The sequence below is a fragment of the Ranitomeya imitator genome, chromosome 9, assembly GCF_032444005.1.
Source record: "Ranitomeya imitator isolate aRanImi1 chromosome 9, aRanImi1.pri, whole genome shotgun sequence".
Taxonomy (NCBI): domain Eukaryota; kingdom Metazoa; phylum Chordata; class Amphibia; order Anura; family Dendrobatidae; genus Ranitomeya; species Ranitomeya imitator.
Genome location: NC_091290.1, coordinates 52,983,030 through 52,998,784, shown reverse-complemented (window position 1 = coordinate 52,998,784; position 15,755 = coordinate 52,983,030). Strand labels below are relative to the sequence as shown.

General features: G+C 41.4%; 2 protein-coding genes across 5 annotated transcripts in view; one reads left to right on the top strand and one right to left on the bottom strand.

Moving 5' to 3' along the window:
- LSP1 (lymphocyte specific protein 1) overlaps positions 1 to 15,755 on the top strand; it is a 98,646-nt gene that overhangs the window by 77,547 nt on the left and 5,344 nt on the right. For both annotated transcript variants that reach the window (XM_069740579.1, XM_069740581.1), the window contains exons 6-12: positions 2,160 to 2,255; positions 2,616 to 2,659; positions 4,352 to 4,433; positions 4,635 to 4,769; positions 7,021 to 7,119; positions 7,213 to 7,287; positions 9,762 to 9,840. In XM_069740579.1, coding sequence (XP_069596680.1) covers positions 2,160 to 2,255; positions 2,616 to 2,659; positions 4,352 to 4,433; positions 4,635 to 4,769; positions 7,021 to 7,119; positions 7,213 to 7,287; positions 9,762 to 9,836 — 606 coding nt within the window. In that variant the 3' untranslated portion in view covers positions 9,837 to 9,840. The remainder of the gene's footprint in view (positions 1 to 2,159; positions 2,256 to 2,615; positions 2,660 to 4,351; positions 4,434 to 4,634; positions 4,770 to 7,020; positions 7,120 to 7,212; positions 7,288 to 9,761; positions 9,841 to 15,755) is intronic.
- Positions 13,510 to 15,755, bottom strand: part of PRR33 (proline rich 33) — a 63,835-nt gene continuing 61,589 nt past the window's right edge. For all 3 annotated transcript variants that reach the window (XM_069740576.1, XM_069740577.1, XM_069740578.1), the window contains one exon: positions 13,510 to 15,204. In XM_069740576.1, coding sequence (XP_069596677.1) covers positions 13,586 to 15,196 — 1,611 coding nt within the window. In that variant the 5' untranslated portion in view covers positions 15,197 to 15,204 and the 3' untranslated portion in view covers positions 13,510 to 13,585. The remainder of the gene's footprint in view (positions 15,205 to 15,755) is intronic.

The window sequence follows — 15,755 nt, the reverse complement described above, 5'->3', positions numbered from 1 at the left end:
CCAAGGCCCATCCTCTAATATATGACCGCCATCCAGGACCCCTCCTGTAATATATGTCCCCCATCCAGGACCCCTCCTGTAATATATGTCCCCCATCCAGGACTCCATCCTGTAATATATGTCCCCCATCCAGGACCCCTTTTGTAATATATGTCCCCCATCCAGGACTCCTCCCGTAATATATGTCCCCCATCCAGGACTCCTCCCGTAATATATGTCCCCCATCCAGGACCCCTCCTGTAATATATGTCCCCCATCCAGGACCCCTTTTGTAATATATGTCCCCCATCCAGGACTCCTCCTGTAATATATGTCCCCCATCCAGGACCCCTCCTGTAATATATGTCCCCCATCCAGGACCCCTCCCGTAATATATGTCCCCCATCCAGGACCCCTCCTGTAATATATGTCCCCCATCCAGGACCCCTTTTGTAATATATGTCCCCCATCCAGGACTCCTCCTGTAATATATGTCCCCCATCCAGGACCCCTCCTGTAATATATGTCCCCCATCCAGGACCCCTCCTGTAATATATGTCCCCCATCCAGGACCCCTCCTGTAATATATGTCCCCCATCCAGGACCCCTCCTGTAATATATGTCCCCCATCCAGGACCCCTCCTGTAATATATGTCCCCCATCCAGGACTCCTACTGTTATTTATGTCCCCCATCCAGGACCTCTCATGCATTATATATCACCCATCTGGGACCCCTCCTATAATATAATTTCCCCCATCCAGGTCTCCCATTCTGTAAGGCGTCCTGTTCAGTAGCCGGCGCTGGAGCAGGCAGCTGACTTTGGCATGCCTGCTATGGCAATGCATGATGTCACTGCATTGGGTCACCATGTGACTGGTACGCCGATGTCAGCTACCGGCCTCTGATTGGCTGACAGCATGTATTGCAATGCAGGGACCTAGCAAGTCTCTGCGCTGCAATATTCAGTATTTCAGCTGAATGTGTGTCTTCAGCTGGACATTCAGTATAAATAGGCACCGGTAACAGTTAACCCCCCTCCTGTACGGGTTACGGGTACATGGTCAAATCCTCTGTGACTGTGATTGTTACACCCCTGCTTCCAAACATGGGACATACAGGTACTGTCCTACATTAGGTACTGGTCTACAGAGCGGGCTCAAACAGCGGATGCCAGCTATGCTATACAGTCAGCACTTGCCTCTGACAGCAGCGACTGGAGTTTCGATTGCAGTTGTTTAACCATTTAAATGCCACTGTCAATCTCTTATCATAGCAAGAAATAGCCTGCCGAATGCCCCCAGTTGCCACCATATTTATACTTGCACGTATTCTAGCCTTTATGCAGGTCTGATATACCATTGCAGGATCAAGATACCTACAGGAATTACAAAAAATAAATGAGAGTTAATTACATTTTTTTTTAAAGTTTTTAAATGAACCCCTTTTGGCCAATTCAAAAATAAAGACATAATAAATAAATATATTTCATATTTCCACATCTGTAAAATTATGCAATTACATTCTATGAAAATATAAAATTTAACCCCAAAAGAAGACGGTAAAAAAACCCCAAAAACTTCGTATTAGCCCAAAACGGTACTGATAGAAATGTCAGCTCTCTGCACAAAAATCAACCCGCCTACACATCTCCATTAGCGAAAAAATAAAGTTCCGGGTGGTGTAGATCATGTACAATTTTTTAACCACTAAAATATAAAAAGAAATATAATATATATAATTATTGGTGTTGCCATAATCATAATGGCATGAAGAATCATGTCATGTACAACGAATGCTGTAAAAATAAGACTCCAAAAGAATGGCGAAATTGTACTTTTTTCACCATTTTCATGCACTTGGGAGTTTTTTCTTATTTTTTGGTACGTTATATGGTAAAATGAATGGCGTCATCTAAAACTACAACTCGCCATGCGAAAATAACGAACCCTCATACGGCTATGCTGATGGAAACATAAAATAGTTTATGGCTCTTGGAAGAAGAAGAAGAGAAAAAAACAAAGGCAAAAAAATAAAAATTATCTCTAAGTGGAATGGGTTAAACATAATATAGCAAATATAATGAAGCGGGGTCTTCAGGTATGACTGGCACATAATACAGTTTTCTGGAATATACCCATGTACTAATATTTTGGTCGTAATCCTTGGCTCATGATACAGAGCGAGTCATACAGTGACAGATGGAGGCCTGAAGACGTGAAAGGGCAGACAGTGAGCAGTGACGGGGAGGACAATGAAGACAATATTACTGTGAATGTGAGTACTGTTACCATAAAGGGAAGCTATCATAACATAATGACCTATTGTCTAAGGTTTTGTATTATTATTTTTTTTTTTTTGCAATGCTAGTTTTAACTATCCAACCTGGATTACAAATAAAAAATAGAAATCGTGCAATTTTCACATTGGCCACTGGGGCTTTTTTAGAATCTAACTTCCTGTTGTTTCAGGAAACAACACATGTACATAGTCAAAATGAACAGACTCTGAATCTACCTTTTATATTGAAACATCTAATGAGCATGTTCAAAGATGTGTTGTAACCTGCATAGTTATTTAAAAACTGTTTTTCAGTGATGTGGCATAACAAGACTTTTCTCTTTCACCAATATTTAGGTCACGGAGAGAGCAGAGGTCCTGAACCGCTCCATCCAGAAGAGGTAAATATTGCTACCTGTACCCTTCTTTTTTCCATGACGTAATAATGGGATGTGAATAATGCCATGTGAAGGCTCAGATTTATTTTTATATTGGACAATGGATTGCAATAATTTATCTCTAACAGTAAAGAATTGTATAGATACTGTATAACCAGCATAATACTCAGAGTTATAGGGGTTTTCAGCATCAAGAAAACTGAACCTCTTATACTTTTTTACTCTTAACACAAAAAGCAGTGCAGGTATTCACCATTCTCAGGTCCAGAAACAGTGATGTCACACCGACTGCTCACATCAGCGCTGCAGCCAATCACAGGGCACAGTGTCTCTGCCAATGTAGATAGCAAGAGTAGTTTTCAAATAAGAGATTGACTGCAGCAGGATAGGAAGTATATATAGCATTATATCGACACTTCATAGTACTATTATGAAGGCACTGTATAGAGTTATTATGCTGTATATGCAGTGTATGTCAGTATTATATGGACCCTTCTTGGCACTATCATATAGGCACTGTATACTGTTATCAGGTAGGTAGTATATGTCAGTGTTATATGGACCCTTCATGGCACTATCATATAGACATTGTATTATGTTATCATATCAGTAGTATTTATTAGTGTTATATGGACACTTCATGACACTATAGTGTAGGCACAGTATAGTGTTATTATATAGGCAATTTATATAACTTCATGATATTATCACTTGGGCAGTATATATCACTGTTATATTAGACTAGTGTTCTGGCCATGGAACTTTTTGCTATTATTACAGACTTAACGATAAGATGTCCGGTCAAAAGAGAATCTGATTATCACCAGTGTTTTCTCTGACTTTTTTTTTTATCAATGACCTGCTATTTTGGAATGGTAGCCAATAGATCAGTTGAGATCTGACTCCAGCACCGCACCTATTAACTCGTGAAATTTGCGCCGCGGCCTCTTCATTGTTTCAGAGTCAGGACCGCGACATAATGTGCAGTGCTATGACTCATAGCGCCATACATTTTGTCGTGGTCGTGTTTGGTAATGCAGCTCAGTCCCTTTGGAGAGAATGACCAGAGCTACAATAGTAGGCACAACCACTACAGAGCTGCATCTGGTGCACGATTAGGCCGGCACAGCTCACTTGCCCCTTCAGTCAGCTGATCTTCGGGGGTATTAGGAGATAGACCTCCACCAATCTGTTATTAGCAACCTATCCCAAGTATAGGTCATGAATCCTAAACCCCCTAAATACCTTAAAGTAATAAGCTGTCATGTCCATGTACATGAGGTGTAACACTGTTTCCGGTCCTTTCATGACTCGTATTCTGCATTTTTAGCCGTTTTTCACCCTCACTATTTTTTCTTTGGGTGCTGTGCCTTTTTCTCCATCCAGCTTATCCCTCTCCATAGGCCTTTATAGGGACTGCAGACAGATTTGTTGACAGATTTAAGCAATTTTTGAGATCGAATGATCATGTAGGAAACAAAAACATGATTGATCAGTGGAGAAAGATGCAGATTTGTCCAATAAGTTATATTACCAAGTTTTTTAATCTTCACTTTTACAATTGATTTATGGAAAAAAGTGTACTCGCAATGTAATTATTATCCTGTTCATCTTTAATGCACATTGTCCACCTCCTTTTCATCCTTTCCCTTGGTTACTTTACCCTGAAATATGAACTTTCTTTCTTCCATACAGCAATAGTATTAAGAGAAGTGAGCCACCTCTCCCAATACACAAAATTGATGGCCTCCTGGAGCAGTACACACATGCTATAGAGGTATGAACAATGCTGATGTGACCCGGGGATAAGACTCAACAACTTTGATAAATTCTTCTTCTCCTTCTTCTCTTTCTTCTTCTCCTTCTTCTTCTCCTTCTTCTTCTCCTTCTTCTCCTTCTCCTTCTTCTTCTTCTTCCTCCGGTTTTATCAGAGTTTGATGATCACACAGTTGCTTCTTACCGTAAATTTCCTTTGCAGACATCATCTAAAACAGGTCGCTTAGTTCGTCAGCCGTCTCTAGAAATACTGAGTCCTGCCGATGCCGTGTCAAGCAAGAAGAACATGTGGGAGTCAGGGGAAGTCACCACTGCATCTAAGTTATCCCCTTGCAAGGTAACACTGCAGATATTGTTTAACAGTAAGGCTCTGCTCATATGTCCCGTTCCGTTTTTGGAGAGGATAGACAGATTATGTGGTTCATTTTGCATCATCCATTTAGTGTATCTTTTTTAGATTGGAAAAAGAAGTCTTGCTTAAGTTTCTAGGTTCTAAAAACCTGGAACCCAGATGAACCCCATAATAATGAATAGAGCCCCTATGCTTCCATTTCCATAACATAATGTAACAGATCACCTATTCCATTTATCTGTTATTGAAACGGGACAGAATGTCAGAAAAATGGAACATCCTAATGGATGTGTGAACAGGACCTTAAACGCATCATCAATGTGGGATGATTCCAGCCAAAAATGTAGGTTCAACATCAAATACATCTTTTGTGGGCCTTAAATGCATCATCAATGAGGGATGATTCCAGCCAAAAATGTAGGTTTAACATCAAATATACCTTTCGTGGGCCTTAAACGCATCATCAATGTGGGATGATTACAGTAAAAAATGTAGGTTCAACATCAATACATCTTTCGTGGGCCTTAAACGCATCATAAATGAGAGATGATTCCAGCTAAAAACGTAGATTCAACATCAAATGCACCTTTCGTGGGCCTTAAAAACGCATCATCAATGTGGGATGATTCCAACCAAAAATGTAGGTTCAACATCAAATACATCTTTTGTGGGCCTTAAATGCATCATCAATGAGGGATGATTCCAGCCAAAAATGTAGGTTTAACATCAAATATACCTTTCGTGGGCCTTAAACGCATCATCAATGTGGGATGATTACAGTAAAAAATGTAGGTTCAACATCAATACATCTTTCGTGGGCCTTAAACGCATCATAAATGAGAGATGATTCCAGCTAAAAACGTAGATTCAACATCAAATGCACCTTTCGTGGGCCTTAAAAACGCATCATCAATGTGGGATGATTCCAACCAAAAATGTAGGTTCAACATCAAATACATCTTTTGTGGGCCTTAAACGCATCATCAATGAGGGATGATTCCAGTCAAAATGTAGGTTCAACATCAATACATCTTTTGTGGGCCTTAAACACATCATCAATGAGGGATGATTCCAGCTAAAAATGTAGGTTCAACATCAACTACATCTTTCGTGGGCCTTAAGCACATCATCAATAAGGGATGATTCCAGACAAAAATGTAGGTTCAACATCAAATACATCTTTTGTGGGCTTAAAACACATCATCAGTGAGGGATGATTGCAGCCAAAAATGTAGGTCCAATATGAAATACACCTTTTGTGGTCCTAAAATGCATCATCAATGAGGGATGATTTCTGCCAAAAATGTAGGTTCAAAATCAAATACATCTTTCGTGGGCCTTACGAGCATCATCAATGTGGGCTTATTCCAGCCAAAAATGTAGGTTCAACATCAAATACATCTTTCATGGGCCTAAAATGCATCATCAATAAGGGATGATTCCAGCCAAAAATGTAGGTTCAACAACAAATATATCTTTCATGGGCCTAAAATGCATCATCAATGATGGATGATTCCAGCTAAAAATGTAGGTTCAATATCAAATACACCTTTCGTGGTCCTAAAATGCATCATCAATGAGGGATGATTCCAGCAAAAAATGGAGGTTCAACATCAACTACATCTTTTGTGAACTTACCCAAATTTAGATTTTGGAGGATCAGCTGTACAAATACTGGGCCATAACGTGATTCCTGCTCATTTGCAGATTCGTAGGACAGGGGATAGTGTTCTTGGTGCCATTTGATAACCTGATCTCAGGGCAAACTGTGATGAGATGACCTAGACTGTGTTGCTTAATTATTATAGTTTGGAAGATAAATTTAAATCAACCTTTTCCTACATAAAGCTTCATTTATTCACTCATTTATTAATTACGGTAATTTACTGATCCACTCATTAATTCATTCTTTCATTCATTCGTGAAGTCAGTCTGAGAGTAAATGGTAGGATTTTCAGTGGTTGGAGGTTTTTTATTTACGGCTAATGACACATTGAGGACTGTCCCGTTACCTGATGACTTTGACCTAACCTAGAGTTGCCGTATGGCAATTATTTGTCTACAATGCAATCCATGCGTCGATGCAACATCATGAGCTTTCTTTCTATCATGTCGGAGGTCTACCTCTGTGACCCTTATCCTAACAAATGCCCCCTAACATAAGAGGATGATCCCAGTATCAGAGATATAACTGTAATGATGTATCTAACAGCTAATGATTTACCATATTCTACAGGACACAGAAGGCATAAACATTGGCGTATCCGACATGATTAACCAGTGGGGCAGAGGGAAATCGGAAACAGACAGCCATGCAGCATCTCCAAAAGTTCCGGTAAGTTAGGTCTTCAATGAACATCATCTGAGTATATGGGTGAGGAAAGGAAGACGGACGATCACACTTGTTACCTTCTTCTTTGTATTGTAGGAGGTGAAGCCTGGAGAAGTTCTCAGCAAAAAGAGCTTATGGGAGCAGAACTCTAAGTCAGTGCAGAGTAATAAGGTAAACTGTCCATATACTCAGGCTGATATTATAAGGCTTGGTCTACGCAGCGACTTTGGCCGCAACACAGGTCCCATGGCCAAAAATGGCAAGGTGTTGCCACTACATTGCAGCACAATACAAGTAAAAGGGGTAGGACTGTGACTCAGTAGGTATCACAAACGCGACAAGCAAGTTCCAAAAGATTGTACACGGCTGAATTTTTTGTGACTCGTTTGCTGCAGTTGTGGTACCCTCAGGGTAGCGGTGACACCGAGCAATCTTTGGCTACACGACATGTGTTGCAGCAATAGTTGCCATGTGGCCCCAGCTGATGATCTGGACCATTTGTTAGTTATTTTATATATATATATATATATATATATATATATATATATATATATATAGAAACTGTGTGCAATTACTGTATATATATAATATGTGTGTGTGTGTGTGAGACAAATCCGCCGTTGTTTAGTGAATCCACAGTGCTAATCAGACAAACTATGCTCCTATCTCACTATCTGGCTAGTTGATGATTATCCGTTTTACGCTACTCTCAATACTCCTTAAAGAGAAAATCAGCTTAAAGGGTTTTTTTAATCATATTATATTGACGACTTGTCCCTGGGATAGGTCATCAGTGTCAGAGCTTTTGGGGGGCTCACACGCGGCTGCCCACTCTACCATCTGTTTTCAGCTTTGGCCGGATGTAAACTGTGGGCGAGATCCGAAGTGCCCGGCGCTATTCACCATGTAGTGGCCATTCCTGGGTACTGCAGCTCGGCTCCTGTTAATGTGAACAGTAGCTGAATTAGAGGACTTGTAAAGATGGACGGGGGAGAGGGGTTCTCTTCTGGAGACACTGGACTAAATATGTATCTGCTATATTCACCTCTATGGAGGATGTAAAGACAGTGCTGCTCGTAAAATTATAGCACGCACCCAACTCACCTCTGTGCTAGTGCTTACACGCAGAGGATCCCCATTTACATTACATGCATGTAGGTAATATACAAAAATCTGGTTTGACCCTATCTGCAAAGAGCACCCTAGGACCACATCTGCTGCCTAAACAGGCTGTCAATCACCCAAGCATTGAGCAAAATGCTCATTTGTTGGGTGAAATTATTTTTAAGCTTGCTTACAATCGTTGTTCTCGGCAGCACTTCATCCTGTGTAAGCAGGACATGTGCTGCCGAGAACAAGGATATTCTATGTGCACAGAATGATTATATTATCAATTCTCCTGTGTACATGGAAACAGTCTGTTAAACTATTGCTGATTGGCTGACATGTAGAAAATTGTTGGTTGCTTAATGGTCGTGTGTCGGCCATTGTAAATGCATCCAGTGCGTTTTCCCTAAAAAATGCCGACATTGGAGCCAGGCTGTGATTCATGCTGTCCATGGTTCTGAGACGTTCCTCTAAGTGTAGACTCTGGTCATCAGAATGTACCTGTGACTTATCGAGTATATAAGTAGAGCGATTTTCTCCAATTTTTTATTAATTGGATAATTTTATTAATTTAGCAAATATTCACAAGATGTATCATAATTATACGTATAATTTATTTTTACAAAGAGGGTTCAAAAGTCTCCAAACATAGGGAAATGGTCTTTTATATCACAAGCTGGCTTAGAAACATATGCTGTGATATTTCTTTGAAGGACGCGTTTCTCCTATAGTTACCACATCCAGTGTGAACAGCAGCGTAATTGACTTGTGAATCTGTTTTTTCAAGTGAATTATGTTTTATTTCTCTTTTTTTTTGCTACTACATGGCCTGCAAGTCTTTCCTGGTGTGGAAATAGGTCTGGGGCCCCCACAGCAGTGACAAACATAGAAGAAAGGGGAGGCAATAGCAGAGATTAAAATGGTCCCCCTATATTTGAATATGCCATCATGTTTTTGTCATGTAGCAGCAGAGACACTGATTCCATTTTTGTGTCTGTTACTGGGCTGCTTGCTGTAGTTTTGATAAAATCACTGTTTTACTAGCAGGGGATGATTTATAGAGGACTAATAAATTTGCTTTCTGTATTCATGAGCTCAATATAACCCCGCCTCCGCCACTGATTGGTAGCTTTCTGACTATGCACAACGTACACTAGAAAGCAGCCAATCAGTGGTGGGGGCGGGGTTATAGAGAGCTCAGCATTCAGAGAACCGCTACATCCGTAGAAGAGAAATCAAGGATTTTATCAAATCTGCAGCAAGCAGATGTTTCTATGGTGTGTAGACACTTACCTCATAGGGGGCATCACAAGACCACCCTGACCAATCTGCGAGGCTTACTATTATGTATGGAGACTTCTGAATATCCGATATCTTAAAACTTTACAATACAAAAAGTCAACTCAGGAATTAATTTGTGACCATGTGTCCAGTGATTAATTATATATGTAAATGTTGGGTAATTGCAAAAAAGAAATCCATGATGAGAGGATGAAACATTCACGCCTGACTGACCTTTGATGTGGTCTTTCCCACAGAGTGTGACGGCAAAATACAAATTTGTTCCAACTGGACATGGAAAATATGAAAAGGTCCTGGTGGAAGATCCTTGATGAGGTAACTAAAAAAATCCTTCTAAGCATCTTTCTTTTCATTCTCTCTATGTAATGCTCATTTTCCTGAAAGGGTCGGCCATTCAACAATATTTATCTTCTGTTCACATGTATGATTGCTGGGGGAGCCGCCGCTGAGACCCCCATATTCACAAGGGCAGACGTACTATATCTTCTGAATGGAGAGGTCATTGTCTATGAGCGCTCAGTTTTCTCCGCCAGTCTCATGCCTGTCCCCTGCTTACTTTTCTGTGGATAGGTGACAAACCTTATTTGTGGGCCAATCCCTTTAACTCTCCTATCAGTTTTCAATCTGTCCTTCTAAGGCAGTGTTGCAAAATGCGTAACCTTCAGCATTTTGACTGTTCATTGGATACAGTTAAAAGTAAGCACCATTCAAGGGTCATTTTCATTTCTTTTAAAAAGATAAAAAATAAAAAATGTTTTTAATAAATGTTATCAGAGAGTCGGTTATCCCCTCCTGGACTGACCATTTATTCTGAAAATGCTGAGTTATCGGGTAAAATCTGACTGGAGGGAAAACAGATTTTCCTATTACTGAGATAGGAGATGACAGTTGGTGCTGATAAGGTTCTATGGAGAGCTGTAACTGTCACCTCAGGAGACTTGCAGCAGAATGTCTCTCTCCACCTCTAACTCCTCCCCCTTTTCATTGCATTTTTAAAGCACCAACTGTCACCTCAGGAGAACTTGCAGCAGAATATCCGTCTCCACCTCTAACTCCTCCCCTTTTCATTGTATTTTTAAAGCACCAACTGTCATCTCAGGAGAAATTGCAGCAGAATGTCTGTCCCCACTTCTAACTCCTCCCCCTTTTCATTGCATTTTTAAAGCACCAACTGTCACCTCAGGAGAACTTGCAGCAGAATGTCTGTCTCCACTTCTAACTCCTCCCCCTTTTCATTTCATTTTTAAAGCACCAACTGTCACCTCAGGAGAACTTGCAGCAGAATGTTTGTCTCCACCTCTAACTCCTCCCCTTTTTCATTGCAATTTTAAAGCACCAACTGTCACCTCAGGAGAACTTGTAGCAGAATATCTGTCTCCACCTCTAACTCCTCCCCCTTTTTCATTGCAATTTTAAAGCACCAACTGTCACCTCAGGAGAACTTGTAGCAGAATATCTGTCTCCACCTCTAACTCCTCCCCCTTTTTCATTGCAATTTTAAAGCACCAACTGTCACCTCAGGAGAACTTGCAGCAGAATGTCTGTCTCCACTTCTAACTCCTCCCCCTTTTCATTGCATTTTTAAAGCACCAACTGTCACCTCAGGAGAACTTGCAGCAGAATGTCTGTCTCCACCTCTAACTCCTCCCCTTTTTCATTGCAATTTTAAAGCACCAACTGTCACCTCAGGAGAACTTGCAGCAGAATATCTGTCTTCACGTCTAACTCCTCCCCCTTTTCATTGCATTTTTAAAGCACCAACTGTCACCTCAGGAGAACTTGCAGCAGAATGTCTGTCTCCACTTCTAACTCCTCCCCCTTTTCATTGCATTTTTAAAGCACCAACTGTCACCTCAGGAGAACTTGCAGCAGAATGTCTGTCTCCACCTCTAACTCCTCCCCTTTTTCATTGCAATTTTAAAGCACCAACTGTCACCTCAGTAGAACTTGCAGCAGAATGTCTGTCTCCACTTCTAACTCCTCCCCCTTTTCATTGCATTTTTAAAGCACCAACTGTCACCTCAGGAGAACTTGCAGCAGAATGTCTGTCTCCACCTCTAACTCCTCCCCCTTTTTCATTGCAATTTTAAAGCACCAACTGTCACCTCAGGAGAACTTGCAGCAGAATGTCTGTCTCCACCTCTAACTCCTCCCCCTTTTCATTGCATTTTTAAAGCACCAACTGTCACCTCAGGAGAACTTGCAGCAGAATATCAGTCTCCACCTCTAACTCCTCCCCCTTTTCATTGTATTTTTAAAGCGCCAACTGTCATCTCAGGAGAACTTGCAGCAGAATATCCGTCTCCACCTCTAACTCCTCCCCCTTTTCATTGTATTTTTAAAGCGCCAACTGTCACCTCAGGAGAACTTGCAGCAGAATATCCGTCTCCACCTCTAACTCCTCCCCCTTTTCATTGTATTTTTAAAGCGCCAACTGTCACCTCAGGAGAACTTGCAGCAGAATATCCGTCTCCACCTCTAACTCCTCCCCTTTTCATTGCATTTTTAAAGCACCAACTGTCATCTCAGGAGAACTTGCTGCAGAATGTCTGTCTCCACCTCTAACTCCTCCCCCTTTTCATTGCATTTTTAAAGCACCAACTGTCGCCTCAGGAGAACTTGCAGCAGAATGTCTGTCTCCGCCTCTAACTCCTCCCCTTTTTCATTGCATTTTTAAAGCACCAACTGTCATCTCCTATCTCAGTAATGGGGAAATCTCTATTCAATGAAGACAGATTTTACCTGTGAATTGAGCGTCCTGGAGAATGAAGCAAATTTCTCTGATAAAATATAGTACACAGTTGCATATTTTCATGTGTATTATTATGAAATAAAAATTAAAGTGACCTTTACTCTTTAAGTTTGGAAAACTTGTTCCCTGTAAGTTCATTGGTTTGGTAGTGATCAGATCATGCACCTCTAGGAGGAACCAAATAGGTACAAGAAGGTTCAACTGGAACCAGTGGTGACACTAAATCAAAGAACGCACTGATGAAGCGAGATCCGTACTTCCTATATAATTGATACATTATATTTAAGGTTTGAGATCGAATTACTCGTCTTAAAGGGTTTGTCCAGTGAAAACAAGGATAGGTGGTAACTTGCCGATCGGTGAGGGTCCAGTTGGGTTGGGCTTGTACCGATCGGCAGAATGGGGAATTTGTTTTCCCTGATGGCGAACTTTTATCCCTGATCCGCCGCTATATTCCTTCTCTATGGGCTGCTGGGAGAAGCCGAGCACGATAGGCAGTCCCATAGGGAGTGAACATTCGCATCGCATTCTATCGGGGATATACATTTCCCATTGTGCCAATTGGTGCAGGTCCTAGTGTTCGGACCCTCACAGATCAATAGGACATACCTTATTTTCACTTATTTATCCCTTCTGTCTATGATATTAGAGCTTGCTTTGCATAAGCCAAATGTAGAATAAGTGTCTAATAATGCTGATGTCCCACATTAATGCGCCAGGAAGATGACTGGAATGACTGCCTAGTGAAGACAATGTCACCTTCTGAATGGATATTCTAAATTATTATCTTCTCCTACAGAATATCTCTGCATGTTACTGTAGGCTTCATGCACACAACCGCGTTCAGCCCTTATTTTGTGTTAAGCCATATTGCAGTGCCTGGAGCCTTTAGTGTCCCGTCTTGGACCTTCGGTCTCATACTGAGGCACTGTAATAGTTGTATGGCCTCTTTTCCCTGATATACAGGCTTCATGCACTTTGTGTTAATTTTTTTCTTTGTAAGTTGACAATGCTAAAAAACTCAAAATGGGCTGAAGTGCAAGATGTTGCCCCCTACTGACTCAAGTGCACTTTAACACCTTCTTACAGTTCTCTTTTCGTGCTGAAACCGCCATTAATATTTTTAGTAGAACCTGCCATGCCATGCTAAGTGAACCATTAAATTGCACTTGAGTATGAATTATGTGGGAACCAATACACAGCAATAACATAAAATAGTGCGGAGATACAAAAAAGGGTAGAACATTATTTATGTAGAGGACATTGTGCATGCAGAAGGTCAGGGGAAGTCTTATGGGTGGTCTTCCCTCACTGTTTCATATCGCCGTCGACTGCTTTCTTCTCATCTTCCTGCTTATCATCCTCCCCTCGAATGCTCCACCCGGATGCGGTCCTGTTGAAACTGCTTGAAGCCTCTTTTTCTTTCTCCGCTACTCTCCTATGGAAGAAAGCGGTCACTCTACGCAAGGGCCGTGCTGCAGCTTCTTTTAGCTTTCTAGCATCAAACCGAGGCCGGTTCAGAAGAAGGGGCAAACGGGAGCGGAAAAAAGGAAGTGGTGGGGGAGCTGTTTGCCCGGACTTCTCTGGCTCCTTACTTGATGTAGCCATACGGTAGAGTAAGGCATCCCACATCTTGTTAGCACGATTGGTTTTACTCTGCTGAGTACCTTCTGTAGTGTCTCTTTTCTCTCCTTCTGATTTCTCAGTTATGTCCTCCTTTGCATTTTGTGCTTCCGGAAAGTTTGGCTCTTCTGGTTCAACCACAAGGTGCTTGACAAGTCTTGCCCATCCGCCGCCTGGCTTCTTCCTAGGTGGCTTAGGTTTCTCAGGGGGTTTCAAGATAGTTATTTCCTCTGACTTGGGAACCAGTTCTATTTTAGGTGAATTGTCTGTACTTGAGGTTACATTGGTAGCTCCAGTTGTTTTTGGAGAAATGGTGACTTCAACAGAAACAGTTTTGACTGTGACTTTTGATTGTCCATCTGGATAGTCCATGGACTTGTCTGTTGTCCTAGTGACTTTGGCCGAATCACCGTTTGGGATCTCAACAACCTTGGAAACATGATGTACAGTCTCTTTCTTATCTGTCACCTCTGTAACTATCTTTGTAGATATCAACACTTTTGGCTTATTTTCTGACCTAGAACTAGAATTATTGGGTTTGTCTGTGGACTCATGCTTATCAGGTATAGATCTGGGGCAGCTAGAACCCTTTGATAAATTTGTGTCCTCACATATTGGTGTGGAAAATCCATTAATTTGTATTTTGTTCACAGTCTCATCTATTTTAGGGGAAAAAGGCTCTGGGTTGTTTCCATTTGTCTCCTCTACAGTTATAGTAGGGGGACTTAGGATCTGAAGTTGAGGTACAATTGGTTGTTTTGGAGTCGTTTCTATGGCTTTTGGCGTGCAAGGTCTTGGACTGCTGTTAACAACGACCCTTGGCGATAAACGATCAGGGGTATTACCTTGTGGATATAGGAACAAGATATTAGGAGAGCTGGGTCTAAATGGGAGAGGTGATGGTGTGTCAGGAACTGGGCTAGGACTCAGATACTGGTTGAGACTTTGCTGCTCACTTACAGTGAAGGTAAACTTTTGCTTGGGGTAAGGAGAAGGCGCCCTATGGGTTACTGCCTTGAACTGAAATCGTGGAGGTAGGGTAATGGAAGGAGGTCTCTTGTGTTTCTGAGGAGCTGAAGGTTCATTACTTTCCAAATCAGCTTCACTGACAGGAGAAAGGGTTGCACGGTAGGACTTGGTGGCCAATGTCGGAGAGGCTTGTACACCACTTTTCTTTGCAGCTTTCCGTAGAAGGCGCTGAAGCTTTGCATTGTCTTTACGTGGCTTTGGAGGAGTTGGTGGAGGAGCAGGGGAAGGAGGGCCTGGATTTTCTAGTGGGGTCACTGTAAGCAGCATGGTGGAACCTGGAGAGAGAATAATAAAAAAAAATAACTATTTCTTTTAGCTTTATGTTTGTCATATATCACTGTAACATGAACTTGCATATAAGGCTCTGTTCACATGTCTAATGGTTATTTCCATTTTTCAATTTTTTTTTAGAATCATAAAAACAGAAACAAAATTGTTCCCGTACAGGAACCATTCCTTCGAATGAGATCGATAGGGACATAAATTTTGCTGTTTGCAACAGGTCCATTTTTTTTATACTGGATCCGTTACAAATGTGTTGAAGATGTGGTGAATTATTGGTGCAATAAGGCAAAGTCCACCCATGGTGGTTTTTTTTTCTGCAGCGATAAAGTTCCATGTGCCCTCAAATTTTCATGTCCCTTTAGATGCCATTTCTCATTCTTCACCTGCAGAGAGCGCTGTGGATTCAATATCGGGCCACACATAGTCTAAGACTATGCGCACACATCCGGAATTGCCTCGGAAATTTCAACGGCAATTCCGCAACTGTGCCGCGGGTAAAACGCATGCAGAATTGGCATGCGTTTTCCGGCTAAACACTAGC